The sequence below is a fragment of the Emys orbicularis genome, chromosome 2 (assembly GCF_028017835.1).
Source record: "Emys orbicularis isolate rEmyOrb1 chromosome 2, rEmyOrb1.hap1, whole genome shotgun sequence".
Taxonomy (NCBI): domain Eukaryota; kingdom Metazoa; phylum Chordata; order Testudines; family Emydidae; genus Emys; species Emys orbicularis.
The window spans coordinates 227,786,003-227,809,188 of NC_088684.1; the positions used below are offsets into that span (position 1 = coordinate 227,786,003).

The following is a 23,186-nucleotide window of genomic DNA, read 5'->3' on the forward strand; positions in this document are numbered from 1 at the left end:
TTATAATGGATTCTAAATTTCTCTATCAAATTAGGAAAATGATTTGAGTATATCTGTGGACAGCTCATTGAAGACCTCTGCTCAATGGTCAGCAGTGGTCAAGAAAGCAAACAAATGCTAGGATGCCTAAGGAATGGGATGGAGAATAATACAGAAAATATCATGATGCCATTATAGAAATTAATGGTACATCCTCACCTGGAATACTGTGTTCAATTTTCCATAGTTATTAAAAATATGCCCCTTTGGAACAGAATGGGCTGGAGATAGGGCATCCATAGTAGATGTCCCTTGACACTGGTAATTCATGTTCCCCATTTGTGCAACTTATCCTGAATCTATTAACTTTCAGTACATCATGTAATGCTCATCTCTTTTTTAGGTGTTTTTGGAGGTTCTGGATAGAGTTGTGAGAGTCTAGTTCAGGAATATACAAACCTTTTCATGGCATGGACCACATGTAAATAAGGAGAGCATCTTGAAGGCCAGCTATCTTCCCATTTGCAATTATATGAGTCAAACAGAGTAGTTGGTGCTCAGCAACTCTGAAAGCCGGGTCCTTGGAGTCTCAAGTTGAGCATACCTCAGCAGAGGCCCCCAAAATTAGAATCAATTTTTGAAAATTTTAGCTTACTGTAAATGTGTAACTAAACAGGAGTTTATTTATTTTGTAGGAGTTGGTGATCTTCTTCACAATAGGGTTCCGAGTGAGTTCCTCCGTGGTAAAGACAGAGAGAGAGCTGTCTTCACTGCAATTCGACAGAATTTGAAGAAAGCTAACTACCACAATTTTGGCACATTACTAGAAGCATTCAGGCATTACGACAAGGTCAGTGTTCTGAGAGAATACAAATTTACATACACATAATTTGTGTGCATAATATGTGTGTGATATCTATTAACTTTCCAAGGTTATAGATATGTGCATGAGTGTATATAGAATAGTAATAAAAGAATTAAATATAAGTTGAAAATATGATAGGACAACATGACAGACAAACCTTTCTACTATGCACTCTATAGACAATGGTGTGGCATGGCATGAAGTGTTGGTTGCATCTCTAAAGTTGATGTTGCATTCTGAAACAGGATTAAAATAGAGCATACATTTCTGTTTTTCTGTACTTGTAGGTGATCTTTCTGTGTGAAGCTTTCATATTAGTTTTATGCCCTTTGAATTTTCTGTGTAATTTTGATTTTGTTTCTTTTCAGACGTTTTGAATAGAATCTGTTTGAAATTGGCTCTGAGTGTAATTTATCTGGGGAAATCTCACTTTTTTGTTATTATGTATCTTTAAAATAATATTATTTAATGCACAAACATACTAGAAAGCTGAATTTTCAGTAAATCTTACACAATGGGTAGTTAAAATAATTTTTGAGGATCAACAATTTTTGTCATTATTCGTCATAAAGAAAAACTTCAGGCAGCTAACATAAAATCTTATGCATTGGCAAAATCTTCTTTATTTTTAACATAATAACTTCTGCATAGGACACATCTCTGGCAACAGCTACACTTTTCTGGCAGATTTTATTCTACAGTGGAGAAGGTTTTATATGCAGCTGCTGACATAATATTTCACATGCAGCTGAGGACATGAAGATTTTATATACAGAAAATCTAAAAAGGATGATAATAATAATTCGTATATCACTTTTTGTCAATAGATCTCAAAGCGCTTTACAAATGAGGTAAGGATCATTATTCCTATTTCAAAGTTGGAGAAACAGAGGCACAGAGCAGCAAAGTGACTTGCCAAGGTGTTGCAGTAGGCCAGTGGTAGCACCAGGAATAAAACCTAGGTCTCCTACGTCTCAGTCCAGTGCTATATCCACTGGGCAACATTGCCTCCACTTCACCAGCATTAGCTATGCTTCTACCAACACCCAATGTCCCTCACTCCCAAGCAAAGTACCTAATCTACCTCTACTTTTGATTTTGGAAAAAAAACACAGAAAAAATGAATACACACAAACTTAATTACGGTTGCTGCACATATAACATACCTTACACAAAACCACAAGAGTGAGGAAATGAAAAGTTAAGTCACCTAACAGTACCTACTCTCCGCTCCTGCACCCACAGGTACACACCTTACTACTAACAAAACTACCATACACCACAAATCACATACCACAGCCATAACTCTGTGTGACAGGGGGCCCAGTGGGGGCCAGATGAGGTCACTCAATTAGGGCGAACTGCAAAGAACGTGGCAGACAATCCCCCAAAAGCTGGTGGATATTCCAATACTTAGATTTACAAAGCCAGCATAAAACAGCTTCTTTATTACCTCACTTGTTACTCAGAAGTCCAAACAACACAGTTCCCTTAAAGTGATCCAGCCTCAGGCCTCCACCCAGGTACCTAAATCAAATAAGATGAAGATTCCTGAAAATCTTATTTCATCATATAAAAGAAAAGGTTCTACCAATCCCAAAGGATCGGACACACTACCTCCCAGGTTATTGAATATTTCAGATCTTACACAAATACACGCTACAGCCAATGCTTATTAACTAAACTAATATTTATTAAAAAACAAAAGAGAGAGAGAGAGTATGGTTAAAAGATCATTATACATACAGACATGCGTTCAATTCATTGAGGTTCAGATTCATAGCAGAGATGGTGAGCTTTGTAGTTGCAAAGAGTTCTTTCAGAAATAGTTCATAGGTTATAGTCCAATGTCCAAATATCATATTCAGGGCGTACCAGCATAGCTGGGACATCAGTCTTGCAACTCAAACTTCCCCCGATGAAGCTTAAGCAGGTCTGAGATGACAGAATCAGGACCCAAGGATCTTTTTTACAATTTTATGTTCTCTTTGACAAGTTGGAATTTCCTCCGGGAACAAAAGGTAGTTAGGATGACTTTGAAGGAGGTCCATCACCAGTACTTAGCTATACGAATTAACATAAGGCAATTTGCTTGTTCCTTCACCATTCACAGTACATTTCAAAGAGAGATGAATACAGAGATATCCCGTGTTTACAATTCATTTAAATGCTAGTATGTTCTTTTGATCTCTGAACTATCAGAATACACCATAGACAGGGACTGTTGATTTCCTTGTTGACTCTACTCATACACCTCTACCTCGACATAACGCAACCCGATATAGCACGAATTCGGATATAACGCGGTAAAGCAGTGCTCCGGGGGGGGCGGGGCTGCGCACTCCGGTGGATCAAAGCAAGTTCAATATAACGCGGTTTCACCTATAACGCGGTAAGATTTTTTGGCTCCCGAGGACAGCGTTATATCGAGGTAGAGGTGTATATGTGTAAATACACAAAAACACAAACATCATCTCCCCACATGTCTTTTGAGGGCTATTTATTTTGCAGGATGTTTAACCCTTTCTAGGGTTAAACATCCTGCAAAATAAATAGCCCCATGCGTCACACGCTGTCTCAGCTAAGGATACCAGCCTTCCAGCAATTGCTTTCCCAAACTACCATCTGCCAGCACACCTAACTACTGCAACAACCATTCACAACTAATAGTATTGGGAGGGGCAGAGTAGTTTGGTGAATGGGTGTGTGCAGAAAGGAGAGCTATATAGTATTGTAGAATTGAACAAAATTTGTAGAGTGGTGCAGGCGGCAGAACTAGGGTGTGGCAGGAGGGGCTAGCTCCCCTGCAATGGAAATATTATGGTGGCTCTGCTGGTGCGTAAACTTGTGCATGCTTGGGAGGGGGAGCAGAGGTAAAAACAGGACTGGTGGGCCTGAGTTTGGGCCGAGGAGTAAAGAGCAGGATCCGGAGGGATGGAATAGGCCCTGGAGAAAGTAGGAATCCCCAGGCCCCGCACCAAGTCTCAGTACCTCCCCTCTCTGCCCCTCCTGTCCTTCCATCTCCCGCACCCCCAATTACAGTTTGCTTCTACCCCCACTGGTGTAACTCTAAAATCATAGGATCTATGATATTTTGTGAAGCTATGATTTTCTCCACTTCCTGATGTTAAGGCTCTTTGCTGCGTATTTCACTGACACAACTGCAGTTCCCCTATATCCAATTTATCACAACAGCCTGAAAACAGCTCCACTCCTTGCCTGGGCCACTAGGCAGTTTGTAACTGGAAGGTTTTACTGGAAACTGTGACATGTCTTAGCAGATGCCCATGGACATATTCAGAAGCAATTTCTCAACCACATAAATATTTTAATATATTTGTTTTCAAGCTTAGCTAAGTGACTGTTCTTCATGAAGGACTAGCTACATGCCAGATTTGAAATTTTGTTGTTCCATTGTTTTTAAGATATCAGCAAGCAAAGGAAATCAGTGAGCAGAAGTAATCTTAACTTTTTAAAAGCTATATAAGTATATTTTTGTCAGTCTTTCATAATTCAAAAGTGTTTGAATGATTTTCTTCAGACTTTTCTCCAAATTTTACTTCTTCAGAGACTGAGCTTGAAAAATTTCAGGTCCAAGAGAAAAAACATGGGAGTTACATTGGAATTCCCTGTGGAACCTTAACTATAGTGTTCACTCTGGATTGACAGACTGTCATCTTGTCACAATACATTGTTACATTGACATTAGCTCTTAATTTCAAGTTACCTTATTATCTAAGTAAAAAGTTATTTCATTGATGCTTGTGAATTCAGGTTGTGAGTTCCCAAACTGCACTGGATTTTTGGATTCTGTCTTTGGGAATGATGTGGATAAATTGGAGAGAGTTGAGAGGAAAAGAACAAAAATGGTAAAAGGCTTAGGAAACCTGACCTATAAAGATAGGTTAAAAAAATTTGGCATGTTTAGTCTGAGGAAAAGATGACTGAGAGGGGACCTGATGACAGTCTTCAAATATGTTAAGGGCTGTTATAAAGAGGACGGTGATTGATTGTTTTCCATGTCCACTGGTAGGACAAGAAGTAATGGGCTTAATCTGCAGCAAGGAAGATTTAAGTTCGATATTAGGAAAAACTAACTTTGAGGGTAGTTAGGTCTGGTATAGGTTTCCAAGGGAGGTTGTGGAATCCCCATCATTGGAGGTTTTTAAGAACAGGTTGGACAAACACTTGTCTTGGATGATCTAAGTTTTTATCAGTCCTACCTCAGTGCAGGGGGCTCAACATGATCACCTCTTGTGGTCCCTCCCCAATCATACATGTCTATGAGTCCAAGATTCTGCAATTTGAATATTCTTAAATGATATGATTGGCTACATATTTATGACCTATTGTCTGTATCCGGACCATGGGCCATAGTTTGAACACCTCTGATGCAGTGTTTGTGATGATAACTGTTGTGTGTTATTTGTCACAGAACGGTGATGGGAAGATAGACAAAGAAGAACTGAGGAAGTCTTGTTTTCAGCTAAATCTCGATCTAGATGAGGAACTGCTGGATGCTTTATTTGATTACTGTGATTTGGATAAAGATGGTCTGATTGACTATCTGGAGTTTGTAAACTTTCTTAACTGGAAAGACAAAATATCTATTGAAGAATTTGAAAAAAACATAATTACAAAAGGTATGTGATTTAGTACTAGAAAGCACTTACAGGATAATCCTGTCTGGTCCTCAGCCACTGGAAAAGGCCCTGGCTGAAGCAGAACACATACTAAACAGGAGGCGTAGAAATTGGAAGCCCATGCAAGTGCTTCCAGGCCCCCAGTACATTGTGGAGCACGGCTACAAAGAGGCTCCTCTGATCTGTGTGCTGGATGAATGGATTCCCCACTGGAAATTACCAAGCCCATTTGCTAGAGTTTGGGAAGGGGGTTCGATTGGAAAACAAAAAAGAAATGACTAGAGAAAAATTTTAAGTTTGCATTTGCTAGCAAAAACCTAGATTCATCTGTAATGTTTCCATTTGAACATTGAGCTCTTGATACAATTTTTTGAAATTATGATAGCTGGCAATGTGTCCTTTAGATATTAGATTCTCCAGTCCATTCCGCTCCCTTTATATTACCTGAGCAGAGTAAAAAGAGCACAAACTACCCCCAAGCGCCTACTTGGGAGTTCCCCAGTTGGCATCATACAATGTAGATGGCTCATCATCTTCCGCTTTGATGTCTCCGGTCGGCACAGGGACAGAAAGAAAGTGGTGGTGTGGAAGCAGTCAGAGTGTCCTATACAATGCACTTCAGCTGACCTCATATGGCATGTGTTCTGTACAGCCCTCAGATTGCTCTAAGCCTGTCGCTCTCAACCTTTCCAGACTACTGTACCACTTCCAGGAGTCTGATTTGTCTTGCGTACCCCCAAGTTTCATCTCACTTAAAAACTACTTGTTTACAACATAATACATAAAATACAAAAGTGTCACAGCCACAGTATTACTGAAAAATTGCTCACTTTCTCATTTTTTCCATATATTTATAAAATAAGTCAATTGGAATATAAATATTGTACTTACATTTTAGTGTATAGTATATAGAGCAGTATAAAGTCATTGTCTGTACGAAATTTTAGTTTGTATTGACTTTGCTAGTGCTTTTTATGTAGCCTGTTGTAAAACAAATATCTAGATGGGTTGATGTACCCCCGAAGACCTCTGTGCACCCCCAGGTGTACACGTACCCCTGGTTGAGAACCACTGCTCTAAGCTGTGCTGGAGCAAAGAATCAGGGAGCCATAACCAACATGAGAGAACAAATAATATGTGACAAATGTGTAGTCACGTTGCTTAATGCTCTGTTGGATGGTGCTCAGAAATTAAATGATAAATGCAGTATAAGAACCTCTACAGAAGAGAATAGTTCCATGACCACCACTGCCTCATTGTGCGGTATCAAGGTAAATTACAATAACTGAATTTTAATCTGTCAGACGTGAGAAGTAACGGCTGTTGTTTTTTCCTTTTTCATATATGTGCACTTTACTATTTAAGCGGGTTGCACCAAAGATTTCTCTCTTTGCAATCTGGAGAAATCCTTGGAGAAAGTTTTGTTTTTATTTTTCCTTGAAGTGATCCACTGGAGAGTGTAAAAGTCCAGGGATTCTGATTTTATCATAAGTACTTTTTAAAGTTGGGTTAATATTAGAGCCTATCAGGTGCAAATCTCAGTCAGAACAGTAGGGCTTTTTCTTTTGTGAAGTTTATTTTCCTATGCAAATGTATCCCATAAAGCAGGAGAGATTAAAAATCTCTCAGAACCATTTGAAAACGTGTAATCTATATATTAAATCTTTTCTACTCAATAATAATGTAGGGTTAAGTCACTGTTTTTACTACTTAAAATATTTACGATGTTGTGGGCATCTAATAATTGTGGCTATTTTATAACCGTCACATTTTAAAGGGAAAAAGCCAGATGGTTCTGAGCCTTCCCTACCTGAAGATGCAGAAATCAAAACAAACGATGGATCACTGTTAAAAGATGAAGATCTTGTACCAAAGGAACCTGGAACCTCAGAAAAGACACCAAAAACTCTTACAAGACCAACAGATCGTGTATTTGCTGATTATCGAACAACTTCTTCTCAGTACAATGCAACTGTAGGAGGTCTCCCTGCAACTTGTAAGTACAGTGAATGCTAGTGAAGACAAAATCAGAAGCAATTTTAGAAAGTATTGGCAAATGTGCTAATTACATAGGATAGCCCACTACCTAAATTTAATTTATCTAACAGTATTAAACCAAATTTGATTCATATGCTTAAGATTAAGGTTTGGAGGTTCATTTTGGATAAGAACCCAAAAGTTTGGATGTTAATCAAAACTCTTTGATCTAGAAGTTATACTGGAAGTCTCAGGAGACTAAGTTTTTTTATGATATTTCTAATAAAATCCTGTTTTTGACTTGGTTGGAAATAAAGCAACAATAACCTTCCTTACAGTATTTAAATACTTATGCTTCTGGTTGTAGCTGAAACTATGAAGTGTAGAAGCATGTAAAAACTGGGTGGGAAGAAAATTAAATAATCTCTTTTTTAAAACCCCATAAAAAAGATTTGACTTGAGTTTCAGGCAGAATTTCAGGTCAGTTCTTATTTTATCCAAAGTAGTTCACCCTTCCCTAGTTTGGGGGAATACTATATGACACAGCTGCTATTTCTTTGTAAGCTACTGCTGCAAGCATAGTTCTTTCATTTCTTTATGTTATGTATTGATTACTTCTCCACAGGTTACCCATTATACGGCGTTCCAACCATTCGTTCAGATATTCCTGCCCCTCGTGTTCGCCGCATCAGTGACAGAACTAATTATGGTGATGAAGCCATGGCTTATGCATTATTATGTCCATCTGTCTTCAGCCAGAAAGGAGTGTATGAGAAAGATTTTTTTAAGACAAGACCAAAGTCAGAGGTACTGTACCTTGCTTCTGAAGATTTTTCTCTAGATACCTCTGGTACACCTGCAGAATGGGTCTGGGAGGTTATGTGGTCAAGCAGATAGGGCACCACACCGAAAGTCAAAAAACCTGGGTTAAATTCCCAGATTTATGATTGACTTATTGTGTAATTTGGCAAGTCATGTAACCTTTCTGTACCAAAGTTTTGCTATCTGTAAAATGGGGTTAATAATGATTTGTAAAGCACTGAGATCTGTGGATGAAATATTTGGCATTTTACAAGTGCCCAATATTAATATTAGCAGACAGAAAATTAGGTTAAACTGATATCTTTATTAATAGTACATACCAATAATTTAAGGATGAAAAAATTATAAGCATGTTTTAATTATTACAAAAACAAGCATTATGAACCCAGAAAATTCAGAACTTAAAGTTAATCTTAAGAGATCCAAACATGTGAAGGCAAAGAAATGCACTGCTAAGGCACCCATACAGCCTTTCATAGATTCCAAGGCCAGAAGGGTCAATTGTGATCATCTAGTCTGACCCCGTGTGTAACACGGGCCACAGAACTTCCTGAAAATTATTCCTAGAGCATATATTTTAGAAAAACATCCAGTCTTGATTTCAAAAATTTCTGTGATGGAGAATCCACTATGATCCTTGGGAAAGTGTTCCAATGATTAATTACTCTGACTGTTAAAAATTTACACCTTATTTCGAGGCTGAATTTGTCTAGCTTCAATTTCCAGCCATTGGATCGTGTTATGCCTTTCTCTGCTAAACTGAAGAGCCCATTATTAAATATTTGTTCCCCATGTAGATATTTGTAGATTACAATCAAGTCACCCCTTAACCTTCTCTTTGTTAAGCTAAATAGATGGAACTCCTGGAGTCTATTGCTCTAACACAGGCTTTTTAATCATTCCCATCGCTTTTTTCTGAACCCTTTCCAATTTATCAACATCCTTCTTGAATTGTGGGCACCAGAACTGGACACAGTATTCCAGCAGTGGTCATACCCGTGCCAAATATAGAGATAAAATAACCTTAACTTTGTGACTTGAGGATCCATCAGGAAAAAAATATGAATGACGTAATTTATCTTTTCATATCAGTTTAAACTAATCTGGGACCACGTACACTAAAATCCCTTAATCTTAATCATATGGTTCTTGAAGAAATGCCAACTTCCTTTACAGTCATACACTGTCCAATGAAAAATATGTACTTTTCACATTTCTTATTAGATCAATAGCATAAAGAAGGTAATTATTCAACATTCTTCATTAAGGCTCCAGTTCAACGAAGCACATAAGCAGGTATATAAGTCTGTTGCTAGTCAGCAATGTGCTTAAGTGCTTTGTTGAAAAGAGATGGTTTTTTGAACTGGAGCTTAAGTTTCTATGATCCACTAATTTTACAAGTATTAGTTAATACGAGTATATGACAAAATTTTCAAAAGTGTCTCAGTGATTGAAGCTCCTAAGAGCCACCTAAAGTCATGTGACTTAGGACCCTATATCACTTAGAAGGCTAAGTCACTTAGGTGATTTTGAAAATTTTATCCACAGTGTCTTTACATATACAAAACCTCCTAAGCTCAGATAGTGACAATATAGCACTTACATGAAATATATGATGTCAGACATACTGTATAAGTTGTACAAATATAAGTCCAGTGCTTAATTTATGCTAGGGCTTGCCAGGGCTGAGCCCCCCCGCACCTCTAGGCTTGGCAGTTCATCGTCCCGGCACCTCTGGGCTTGCTTCATCAGTTATGAATGTAAAAAAAAATTGGTTATGCCCCTGGCACATAATTGCTGGAGCCCCGACACCTCTTTCATTACAAATTAAGTACCATATAGGTCCCAATTCAGCAAACCACTTAAACACATACTTACGTGCTTTGCTGAATCAGGGCCATCGTGTCTTCAAAAAATTTCTGATTTCTTCAGTCTTCAGAATGCAGACTTCTAAAAAACATTATGAAAAAAGATTAATAAAAAGATTACAAAGAGAGGATGAGAGAAGAGAATTTCATACATACACCTCTACCCCGATATAACGCAACCCGATATAACACGAATTCAGATATAACATGGTAAAGCAGCGCTCCGGGGGTGGGGGTGGGGGCTACACGCTCCCACGGATCAAAGCAAGTTCGATATAATGCGGTTTCACCTATAATGCGGTAAGATTTTTTGGCTCCTGAGGACAGCGTTATATTGGGGTAGAGGTGTACAAAGATGTAGTTGCATTCTAGAAAAATTCCCATTGACTGCCAATGATAAGATTGGGCTCTTGATAAAGATGAACATGGGGGTGCTGGGTGTTCCCCCGAGGTACAGAGCATCACGGTATTATTTTGTGGTATGTGTTGGAGCGGATGCCTTGTGAAATGCTGGACTGTGGTGTTGACAGCGTTGTAAGTGATGTGAACATGGCAAAGAATATTGGAGACTAACTTTTGTATTTTCACACTTCCTGGTTTTCAGTTAGCGGGCTGGGTTGTGATGCAACCATAGCTGTCACCAAACATAGTTTTTGTTCACATTATTATACACAGAAGTTCAGTCTTTGAGTGATATTTCAGTTTTAGACTCATTTTCACAAGTAGTAGATTTTTTTTAATAATAATGGTGGGCAAAACTCAGGAAAAACATACAAATATACAGATGCTTTTCTAAACCTCCAGAACTTTTGAAGTGTTCTCACTTCACCGAACACATCTATAGCATTTACCTCATTCCTTTCCTCCCTCCCCCATTGTGATCCCCAAAGTTTCCCTCTACTTTTCAGGGTGCTGCAATTAAGGTGCAAAACTGTTAATCCAGATTTAATTTATTATGTTCCTGGGAGTCCCTTTAAGTTTGTTGCCCTTTTCACTGAATGTAATTCATACAAAAGCATTTTTATAGTACATTTATAGAATGATAGTTCTACTCTGACTGGCTCTATTCTTTTAGCTAATTTTAGACAGAAATATGCCAGGATTTCTTCCTTGAAGTTGTGAGCTTTGATTGCTGATGCACTTGCTCCCATTACACAAATACTGCTCTCAAATGTTTACCCCTTATACATATCATTTGAGCATATGTCATTGCTATAACAGAAGAAAAATCATCATGTCAGTTACTTTGTTACCTTGGCATCCTATTATCTAAATGATAAGAACTTTATCACATTTATATCACCCTAAAACATTTGTCAAATGACAAATGCCCTAAGTATGCTGCCACCTAAGTTTACTTCAGGTAGTTTTACAATTTTGCTAGATGTCACCCATTACTCAGAGGGCCAAATTCTAAACCTTTTTTGCAAAGCCCACGTTAATAGGCAGTCTCTGTGAGAGGTGGGGGGACAGTTTCTATCTTCCATGGATGCAATAATGTCTGCACTCCTTCCCCCTTGTGGAGGTTTAAACCAGATTATCCACATAGTCATAGACCTACTAGCCTGGCCCCATCCCAAATCACCCTGTCTGTTCTGCTGTGGAGAAAGATGTCACTGAATGGTGCAGTGGTTTTGTACAGGGGTTGCACAATTTTCATATCTAGAACTTCAGGGCATGTCTACACTGCAATTGAACACCCGTGGTTGGCCTGTGTCAGCTGATTCGGATTCGTGGGGCTCGGTCTAAGAGGCTGCTTATTTGCAGTGTAGACATTTGGGCTTGGGCTGGAGCACAAGCTTTGGGACTCTTCCCCAGTGTGGGCTCCCAGAGCCTGGGCTTCAGCCCAAACCTAAATGTCTATACCACAATTAAATAGCTCCCTAGCCCGAGCCCTGCAAACCTGAGTCAGCTGACACGGGCCAGCCGCGGGTGTTTAACTGCAGTGTAGACATACCCTTAGAGGCCCCCCCTCTCCTGCATTATAATAGAATTGAGGCAGTTCAGCTGTGTTTTGGGTCTCTTGCACCTGCAGAGGAATGGGGCAGGAACTGGTTGTGATAGGATATGTTGTATGTGTTTTATAAAACCAAATGACTAGAATAGGCTGGTTATTTTTGAAAATATATTAATATGTGTCAGCATTTTTAATGAATTTCTCACATTTAATGCAAAGGGTATGAAGGAACACAGACATTTTTTATTTACATTTTTGTCCTGGCAATGGGAAATGAGAGAAAATCATTAATTCTGGTAGGACTCCTATCCCTCTCTCACACACACTTAAACATCTCAGTGTGAAAATTTAATTTATCAATGGCTTGTGTATCTTCCATTATTCTGTACTGTTTCACTGTTTTATTACTGAATACTACTTTTCTTGTATTTTCTAATGCCAGCAACGTTACAAATTAAGAGCTGATTTTATTACTTTAAAGAGATGCCTATTAAAGTTCTAAGATAATACTAACTCAAAACATAAAATTCAAATCTAAAATTAAAAAAGGGGACTCAACAACCTCCTTCCCTCCCTTGGTCATTTTATTATATAAAGTATTCAGTCATGCTTGAAAGTGCACTTGGAGCGTGGTTAGGTATTTTACAGTAAGGTATACTGCTAATTAGAGGCCTCAGATATAAAAGATGACTTGTCAGAATTCCTCAGAATGACTTGCACATGAGCGTATTAACATTTTATAATCTGTCTGAAGCAGGAAATCCATGTGCACAGAATATAGCTAACAGCAAATAGAATTTATGCTTCATTGATAAGCCTATTATACTTATCATGCATTAGACAAAACTGTTCTCTGAAGTTATAATGTAGTCTGAAATGTCAAACTCCATTATAAACTATCCAGTTTATGCAGAACATAGGAGACAGCAATAAAGTGTTAAATCATCCTGTACTCATGCAGTGCATTGCATATTTCAATAATTCTGTTTAATTTTTAATTTATTTTGATATTGAGAATTAATTTCTCAAACATGCAATGGCTAATGAAATTATAATTTAAAAACTTGGGACTGTATCATGCCATCTGTTTTTGAGCAAAAAGCCCTATTGAAATCAATGAGGAGTTTGCTTAATAGTCAGTTACACAATATGACCCTCAATTCATTGCAAAAGCCTTCATTACAAGAAATCAAAGTGGACACAAGATTACTAACCAATAAAACAGTATAGGTTAAGACCATACTGAAAAATTGTTCTCACTACACCCCAATTGAAGAAAGCATTCCTATTCGGGAAAGCTCTTAAGCACATGTTTAACTTTATTGAACACATTGGGACTTAAGCATGCGCTTTAGTGCTGTCCTGGATCAGAGCCTGTTCCAGTGCCCTTTGGAGTCAATGAGAGTCTTTTCATTGGGCTACAAATCAGGCCCTTAGAGTGAATGAGTTTATTTTGACTGGCAAATAACGTCATTCACTTATTCAATATCAACATGACCATCACAGTAAAGGGTAGGGGAGCAGATATTGGGCCTGGGATGGTTTTCAAGATGGGAAGATGTCACAGGGTGACACTGGCTCTTTAAGAGTGAGCAGGGCCAATGCAACTGTGACTGTTGGATCAGCTGACCCCTGTTGAGCTTTAAAAGAGGGCACCTGGGCTTAGAGAGACCTGTTGAGGGAGTAGCTGGGTGAGTCAGGCTGACTGCCAATCAGGAAAGGGGCAGAGAGAGTAGCATGGGGCTGTTACTGCCCGCTCCCTGGGAATATGAATCCCTGGAGAGTTAGGGCTGCCAGAGTCTCCTGGGTTGGGAGGCAGGAAAACAGGAGCAGGAAGACTGCCAGAGTCCCCTGAGAGGGGAGGCAGAAGGAACCTGAGAACTAAAGGGGGGAAAATCACTGGGAGCTATAGCCTAGGGTGAGTTGAGGAATTGTGTTTTTGTTGATTTGACCTAAGTTCAGTCAATAAAACCACATAAAAGAGACTGTGGGTGTGGCAGTGAGTCCTTCACATGCTGGGGAAAAGCCCTGCCTTGTTACACATGGTGGAGAATGCAGGCAATTTGAATGGGCCCTGATACAAGGGGAGAGTGAGGCCAGTCCTGAGTGGGTTTTTTTTTTTTTTTTTAAAGGAAGAGGGAAAAGAGGGAGCCAAAAGGCCATGAGGTCCTCTTCAGCCCTGGAATATTTACCTTCTTTAACTGGTATATGGAGGAATAGCAGCAACTGCCCAGCTTCCTGCTTCATTTCTGGGAAGTGGGCAACCAACAGCAGCAAACCTAACTAGTCCTCCTGCAGATTCTGATGAATCAAAAGAGACATCAGGAGTGAAAGTAACTTACAGAATTTACCGGTACTGCCAGAGTCCTGAGGGGGCGTGGCCTTATTCGGAAAAGGCGTGGCCTCAACCAGAAGAGGCGGGACCTCTCAAGATTTAAAGGCCCTGGGGCCTTTAAATCAACCCGGGGCTCCCAGCTGCAGAGGTGGCTGGGAGCCCCCAGGTCTCACGGGCAAATTAAAGGGCCCGGGGCTCCGGCCACCGCGGAGCTCCGGGCCCTTTAAATCCCGGCCCCAGGCCACCCGCCGGAGCTGCGGGCAGGATTTAAAGGGCTTGGAGCTCCCCGCCGCTGCGGGGAGCCCAGAGCCCTTTTAATCCCGGCCGCGGAAGCCAGTGCGGTCCGGCACGGCATACTGGCTCTTGCCGGTACCGGTACCGGACTGTACCGGCTTACTTTCACCTCTGCTGGACATGCAGAGGTGGGCGGAGGCAGCAGAGAAGCAGCAGCAGTACATGATGGAGATTCTGCAAAGGGAAACTGTTAGTAGTGGCAGGTACCAGGCAAGGAAAAGATGTTTAAGGGCCAGGAGGCCTGAGTCCCAAACTATGCGTGTGGGTGGGAAGGCCACAGTGGGAGGACCTGCCCCTACAGGAACAATGATGGCAAGGGTGACTCTGCACAGCAGGATGCAAAAGATACTGTAAGGGCTCTGGCTGATATTCTGTCTGATGCTAAAACAAGGACAGGGCGGCTAGGTTGTGCCTGTGGGACAGCAGGACATTTAAAAGGCACTGCCCTCATAGGGAAAAAAGAGAAAAGAAGGGGACCCCAAAATTGGATAAACGCAGAATAGTCAGATGTGGTAGCAAAATGTGCAACAAGCTAAAAAGAGAGTGCTTGTCCCACAGCACCAATACAGAGGCTGTTGGGAAAGTGGACCAACGCAGTAGGGACTGGGAGGAGCAGAGTATGATCACAGAGACAAGCTGGGGCAAGGTTGAGATGAATATGGAGGTTAAATGATCTCCTGAGGGGGGGATGCAGACTTTGCCTCCTGTGATGATATGGGGATGGCTGTCAACCCCCTTCAGCTTATAGAGGTTCAGGCAAGACACCAGGCAAAGATCCCTTTATGACCCTGGCAGCTAGGAGAAAGAAGAGGGCTGTGATTGAGAATGATATGGAGGAACTCTGGTGGGCCTCTGGGAGGAAGGCTACTAGGATGTAAGGGTTGCCCGAGTAGCAGTGGAATAATTTTGGAGGGAAACATAAAAGCAGTTTGAAGTAAGGCAGAATTTTGGATAAAGGAGGAGGGTATGGACTGTAAGGCTGGCCACACTACAGAGGACCCGGAGTCGCATGGAGTTAGAGACGTGTTCCTGCAGAGACTGTTTTAAGGACTTGTTGTGGCGGGGGGAGGAGGGAATTTGGGAAATCCTAATATGTATGACTTTATCTGGAGTGTTGTATGTAAAATAGGTTTTGGTTTGGTATGGTAAAAGTCTGGGGTAGTGTTTGGGGTCCACTTTAGGTGGGGGCCCTGGAGGAAGGCTGGGTTTTTAAGGCTTTCCTTAGGAGTAGACAAGGCCTAAGGGGGGGGGGGGGCAATTATGTCACTTGTAATACTTTGAGCTTTAAAAGGGGGCACCTGAGCTTAAAGAGAGGCGAGGGGGAGCCTCGATGGTGAGCTGAGAGCTAATCAGGAAAGAGGCAGAGAGGGCTCTCACTGCCTCCTCCTTGGGAATAGGGAGCCTGCCTGGGAGAACTAGGACTACCAGAGTCCCTGGGACAGGAGGCAGAAGTCCCTGAGAAGTAAAGAAAGAGAATGTCTTGTGAGCTACATCCCAGGGTGAGTTGAGGAACTGTGTTTTTGTTGATTTGATCTAAGTTTGGACAATAAACATGCGTAAAAGAGACTGTGAATGTGGTAGTTGAGTCAGATAAACTGACCCTTGATGATTTGTGAATTTGTCAAGTGAGTATTTTATATCTGTTGGTATATTTTTTCACATTTAATTTGTATAATTTTTTATACTATGACTTTTGAAAATGAAACGCTCAGACTACATAATGACCTAGTATAGAGGTACATGTGGTAGTTTTAAACTGGGTTAATGGGGCTCAGAATGTTTTATACTCCCTACGGGGATGTTGATAAAGATCTCCTAGAACAGTATACTTAAATGGCATTGTAGTATTGTTTTTAATGTAGGAAGCTATGAATGTTAAAGGTTAAAGATTTATCAGGCCAAATCTTGTTCATCTTTATCCCATGAGTCATCCCATTGACTTCTATGAGATTGTAAGAAAAATAAGATTTAGTCTGTTTTTATCAATAAAAAATTATCAATAAATTCATCACAAGCTAGTACAAAGGTTGGGTGGTTGGCAACTAAACTGGGAACTCCACCACTCACTAAGTGGTGGAGGGTATACCAAAAAGCCACTGGAATGAAAAACAATATCCATAAAGGAGTAACTCTGTCTGGTGCAGCTGCCTTGCAGCCAGTTCTTGGCTGAACAAAGGTTAGGGGAGAAATCCCTGAATTAATAGTAAAGATCAGAAAATATCATGTGAAACAAAGAAACATGCACAAAATAAAATATACTAAAATAAAGACAAGCAGTGAAAAAGAACAAATGTATATGGAGTGGCAATATTCCACCCACACTCTGCTCTACCTGTTAGGCAAGTACTACGGCGCCACAGCTTGTAGTAATTATTGTTATGCAGAGTAAATATGTATGTGAGAAACTAAAAAAACTAAGGGGCTTGATCCTCTATTCCATTACATTGGTGTAAAATCAATCTCGTTGTATATAAGTAGGTCTAGATCCAAAGCTGGTGTAAATTGGGTTAGCTTCATTGAAATCAACCTTGCTATGCTGATGTACACCACCTGAGGATCTTGCCCATAGCATTTTCAAGACATGTTTTCCTTGTTAAATGTAGTCTTTAATAAAATATTTATGTTGATAATGTAAAGAATAAAAAACAATGGATTAGTAGCATGGTTTTATTAGGATTCTTTGGAAACCTTAACTTATAAATTTCCTGAACTCTGTGTGCTTGCTTTCTGAACCTTTAAGCTGCATTAACTTAGTTTATACATTTAGGGCCAAATCTTGCAGTCCTTAGTCCTTCCTTAGATAAAACTCACATTAACTTTAATGGGAGCTGGCTTGGTTAAGCACTCCAGGGTTTGGCCTGTAGTCTTCATTCATGGCGAAATTCACTCCTAGACAGATTAAGATTCCTCATGTGAATAATGGATGCAAGATCAGCCCCTATATTAAAGTAAATGCTGACCAAAATTAATTCCATCACATATTACTTTACAGATTGCACGAATTCTCCGTAACATCGGAGTGAGCATTTCAGATAAAAACTTTGAAGAAGTATGGAAGCAGGCCTGCATGAAACATCACAGAGGAGACGTCTGTGTAGAATCCATCAGAAATATACTGGATGAGATACAAGCATCACACACAAAATGCAGTTGAGGTTTTCTATTCTTTGTGGTATTTTATTTAAAATAAAATTTGCCATAACTTTGGTATTGACTAGAACAAATGTTTAAATGTATTGTGTTTACAGAATTAGGGCTTGTCTTCACTACCCGCCCTGATCGGCGGGTAGAAATCGATCTCTCGGGGATCGATTTATCGCTTCTCGTCGGGACGCGATAATCGATCCCCGAATCGACGCGCGTACTCCACCAGCCCAGCTAGGAGTAAGCATCATCGACGCGGAGCCGCGGTGGTCGATTTGCCGCCGTCCTCACAGTGGGGTAAGTCGGATCAGATACGTCGAATTCAGCTACGATATTCCCGTAGCTGAATTTGCGTATCTGAAATCGATCCCCCCCTGTAGTGTAGACGTAGCCTTAGAATCCAATCTATAGTCCTTCTGTAAGGACTGTGGGAGACCGCATATATATGAAGCTTATCCCCCGTTAAAGTCTGTGAATTGGACCACTGATTTCAGTGGGAACAGGACTAGATATATTATTTGCTTATAAATTGAATTCAGTTGTTTCTCTGTATATTATTATATGACTTAATGTGTCTAAGTGTTCAATTTTACATTTTGAGCCTGAAAACTTTTCCATCTTGTTTTTGTTTACAAAAACAGAAAACATTGCATAAATATTTGAAATGTTTTTACATACTGAGAATAATTAAATAACAAGAACTTGTCTGATTAAGAATTTTTTTTTAAAGCCAGTATTTCTGTGTAAAGAAAATCGTTCCTCTGCTCTTCTAGAATTCCTTGTTGGTGTCAACAGAACGGTGGCTAAAGATGAGCTGGTTGCCAAAATTTATTTGGATTTTCAAAAACCTCTTTGATGAAGCCCCTCACAGGAGGATACTAAGGAAATAAAATAATCCTGGATTGAGATGTAAAGTATTGACTAAGACAGCAAACAAAGCGGGGATAAATAGCCTTTTGCCATGTTGAAAATTGGCTAACACCCTGATACACCCAAGGTTATGATACTAGAAACCAGTTTTAAATATATGCGATCTGGAAAAATGGATGAACACTCAGATGCAAAATTTAAAGATCACACAAAATTATATAGGTTAGAAAAGGCTAGAGAAGACCATGAGGAATTTCAGAGGGACCTAACCCTCAGTTCATCAATAGCAAATAAAATTAATTGTTGACAAAAGCAAGGTAATACACTTTGGAAAGAATGATCTGAACTATGGAGATGCTCTGCTGGATTCTAAATCTAATTGTAACTACACAAGAAAAAAATCTGACTGTGGACATCTGTGACAGGGAGCTGTCAGCAACACTCTGGTCACTCTTGCATCTGAAGAAGTGAGGTTCTTACCCACGAAAGCTTATGCTCCCAATACTTCTGTTAGTCTTAAAGGTGCCACAGGACCCTCTGTTGCTTTTTCAGATTCAGACTAACACGGCTACCCCTCTGATACTCTGGTCACTGACATTGCTGCAGCCTAGAGAAATCTGCAGGCCCAGTTGAGGGCAATTACACACTTTCTTGTGGGGGATTATGAGCACCTGGGTGACAATCATGGGATAACAAGGGAGAATATAAGGGGAGGAAACAGGGATCAAGGGCAGCTCAAAAGAGCTCAGGAGGAAGCTCAGAGTGTGAGCCAGGCCAGGCAGGGCGGCAGGGAAGCCAGTCCTTGCTATAAGTCTGTGTTGCATTGTATTGTTATGTAATAGACAGACAGCATGGTGTGCGTTTGTGACTGCAAAACCATCTTAACTGGCCAGGTAGTGAGGTTCACTGGGTAATGATGCAGGTGCCCTGTGACAACGTTTTTAATGAAAATCTCTGCTCAGCATGCAAATAAAATGTTAGGATGAATAAAAAAATGGGATTGAAAATAATAATGTTCGTTTCTGAATCAATATTATGCCCTTGTCCTAGAATATTATGTTCAGTTCTGGTCACTTTATTTAAAAAAAGGATATAGAAACAATAGAGAGAGTTCAGAGATAGGCATTCAAAATGACTACAGATATGAAAAGACTTCCATTTAAAAAATAAAGATGAAAAGATTGGGATTATTTAGTTGAGAGACAGGAAAAATAGGAAGGGACTTGATAGAGGTATACCAAATAATAATGTAGTCAGGGAAAATCAGGCACTCCTGTTTACCCTTTCTCAGAATACATACATAAAGCTATTGAAAAACAAATTTAAAATTGATTAAATGAAATACTTTCTTATGCAATGAAAGATTAGCTTGTAGAACTCACTGCCATAGATACTGAGTCCAAGATCTTACTAAGGTTAACATAATAGACATTTAGGCCCAGACAAAAACATCACTTAGGAATTAAGATATAGAATTGAGAGTACATTTCAATAATCTCTGTAATGTCTCTTACCCTGATTTATATTAATTATTCCAAAACAAAGTGCAATCAACCCAAGAAATTCAGAGTTAAGGTATGGAAGTACACAGTCCAGGTTGTTAGAGGTGCTCTAACTCTTCCCTTTAGTTAAAATATGCCATAATCATACAATTTATGAAAAAGGCATTTTAATGTTTGTATTCCCAGATTAAATTTTTAAAAAATAATTAAATAGATTAAAATACATGATTTTTTTTTAAAATGACATTAGATATTTCTTGCCCCCTCTTTAGGTTGTTGGCTTTAGGATACTTACATCATCTCTGTGATGTATTTGATCCTAAATTATTGACACTACTTAACTCCATTTTGATGCAGTTTTGTTTGGGAACATCCTTGTTTGTTTGTTTGTTTTTTAACTAGTGTTCATGAATGAAATTTTTAAACAAGAGACTCGCCAAAAATGTTACCAAGTGATATCTTCAAATCATTAGAAATATCCCATCAAGTTTTATATCTTTTTAAAAATTATCTTGTATGGTGGGATTAACTGGCACACTCTGGCTGCTTTGTGCCATTCTGAAACACAAAGCACCCAGAGCATACTGGCTAGTTAAACTGGGATTACAGATGTGGTTTTGTTTTTTTACCAGAACAGTGCACAGCAGCCAAAGTGTACACCTCCATTTCCCCCAATCTCTTGTCTTCCAAATTCCCCTTGCCTTTTGGACCACCCTTCATGCCCTTGCGCACACAGACAGAGTCCCTAGTTTCCTCCCACAACCCCCAGATTTCACTGCAAGCGTGTGCACAGATATGTGTGTGTGCTCATGTCCCCTAGTTTCCCCTCCCTCCAGCCTCTCTGGGGACCAGACCAGGTGCAATGGGTAGTTTTTGAAAAGAAATAGGGTATTGGCTTCTTTTGTGGTTAGTTTTCATAACTGAAAGTTTGTTAGCAGAGGCTGGCCATTAAATTTTCTTCTTCAGAGAGACATTCACAGAATTGCTCTCTTTCTAAATGGCTGCCATCCCCCATTGTTCTTAGTGACTGTGTCTACACTGCAGCTGGGAGGTTTAGTAGTAGTAGTATTTTGAAGGCTAAATCATGCCTGTTAGGACAAATTATGCATTGGAGGTGGTGTGGGACCACTTCATTCCAGGGAGCTCATCAGGAAGAATTCTATGGTATGGATGCCTCCGGGAGCTCCCCAGCAAGCAGGAAGTGCACATCTGCTGCTACCTCCTTTTATGGGGGGGGGGGGCAGTTTGCTCCCCTGTGTGAACCAGTCCTATTCTGCAGGTTAGTGGGGAGTGGGTGGCAGTGTCATGGCCCTGCTGTCCCCATCCACTTCGGGATATCCTTGGGGGAACAGGGAGGGAGCAATCCCTGAAGATCTTGGTGAAATCCTGACCTTATTGATGTCAATGGCAGTTTTGCCATTGACTTCAGTGGGGCCAGGATTACACCACCTGAGTGAAATTATGCCTGATCCTTATGCTGTTGACACGAGCTGGGGTGGGGGTGGGAAAGAGCCCGTGTGTCCTCTCTGTGGCTCCACAAGTGCCAACCAGGATCTGGTCCTAAAAAGGGTGGGTTTTTTTGTTTTTTAGGGGGTTTTTTTGGTTGTTGTTGTTTGGTTTCCAATGGAAATTTTGAGAAGAAAGAAAGATTTAGTGATTTTTTCCCCCGATAAGAACCAAGTTACCGGATGCATATATTCATAGAAGATATTCATTGTGTTTGTGCAGCAACTGAAATAGCATAGACACCCACTTTCATATTTTTTCTTTCAATAACATAATCTTCATTTTTTCCCCTGCCAGTGGAATGGAATGAAACATTATTCTTGGACTGTCTGCTAAATAAGCACAAAATAAAAGACTGATAAATCCCGTTTGAATCTTTTGCCAATATGTTCTTAACCACAAACAAGATTTTCTTTTGAGGTGGGATTTGCAGTGAACTTGAAGCAATGTTCACCTAACCTATTCCTGTCTTCCAAAGCTTTAAAGGATTAATCACTGAACAGGCCTGTAAATTCCACTTGCATTTACTTGCTTTGCATCAGAATATACACACAGACTTTTAAAAAATGTAATCACTGGTCATATAGCAGCCAATGAATTTTGAAGAGTTTCACAATCCTTTCATTTTTCTCTTTTTGTGAAAAGGTTTATAGAATACATATAAAATCATTTTGCAAAAATCTTTCTGTTCTTATTTGGTAGTCAGCCCAACATTTGTGGATTCAGTGATATAGTTTTAGGCTTCAGAACTGTAAATTGTATTCAATGACTTTAAAGTTCTCTTGACTTATACCCAGCTGATAGAAATGAAAAAAATATTTCTCTTTTCTCTGTTGTAGTATGAATGCCTTTGTCCAGTCTTCAGAATTGGTTCAACCAGAAAAGGAGGCTGCTTTGAAGTAAAACTTATTATATATCCAACACCCAAGTTGTCAAAAGGGATCAACTAAAAAACTTTCAGCAGCACTCAGATGCCGCTTGTACTGTAAACAATCAAACTTATTGTGACAAAGTTCCTCCTCTATCTTGGTGGGTCTTGCGCTTATTGGCAGATTTTCTTGCCTCAGAGATTCTCCATGTGGGTTGGGGAACAGCCCAGAGACCTTCCCCTCTGGAAGAACCCACAGTCCAGGTCAATTGGGAGGTTTGGGGGGAACCCAGGCCCGCCCTCTACTCCGGGTTCCAGCCCAGGGCCCTGTGGACTGCAGCTGTCTATAGTGCCTCCTGTAACAGCTGCATGACAGCTACAACTCCCTGGGCTACTTCCCCATGGCCTCCTCCAAACACCTTCCTTATTCTCACCACAGGACCTTCCTCCTGGTGTTTGATAATGCTTGTGCTCCTCAGTCCTCCAGCAGCTCACCCTCTCCCTCTCAGCTCCTTGCACCTCTTGCTCCCAGCTCCTCACACTCACGCCACAAACT

The 23,186-nt window shown here is 40.1% G+C and overlaps 1 protein-coding gene across 1 annotated transcript in view; it reads left to right on the forward strand.

Annotated features, from left to right (window-relative positions):
* The window catches only part of EFHB (EF-hand domain family member B), a 28,712-nt gene extending 10,818 nt beyond the window's left edge, over nt 1-17,894 (forward strand). The window contains exons 9-13 of the mRNA XM_065399672.1: nt 675-829; nt 5,280-5,487; nt 7,265-7,483; nt 8,090-8,271; nt 17,733-17,894. Coding sequence (XP_065255744.1) covers nt 675-829; nt 5,280-5,487; nt 7,265-7,483; nt 8,090-8,271; nt 17,733-17,894 — 926 coding nt within the window. The remainder of the gene's footprint in view (nt 1-674; nt 830-5,279; nt 5,488-7,264; nt 7,484-8,089; nt 8,272-17,732) is intronic.
* The last annotated feature ends 5,292 nt before the right edge of the window (nt 17,895-23,186 follow it).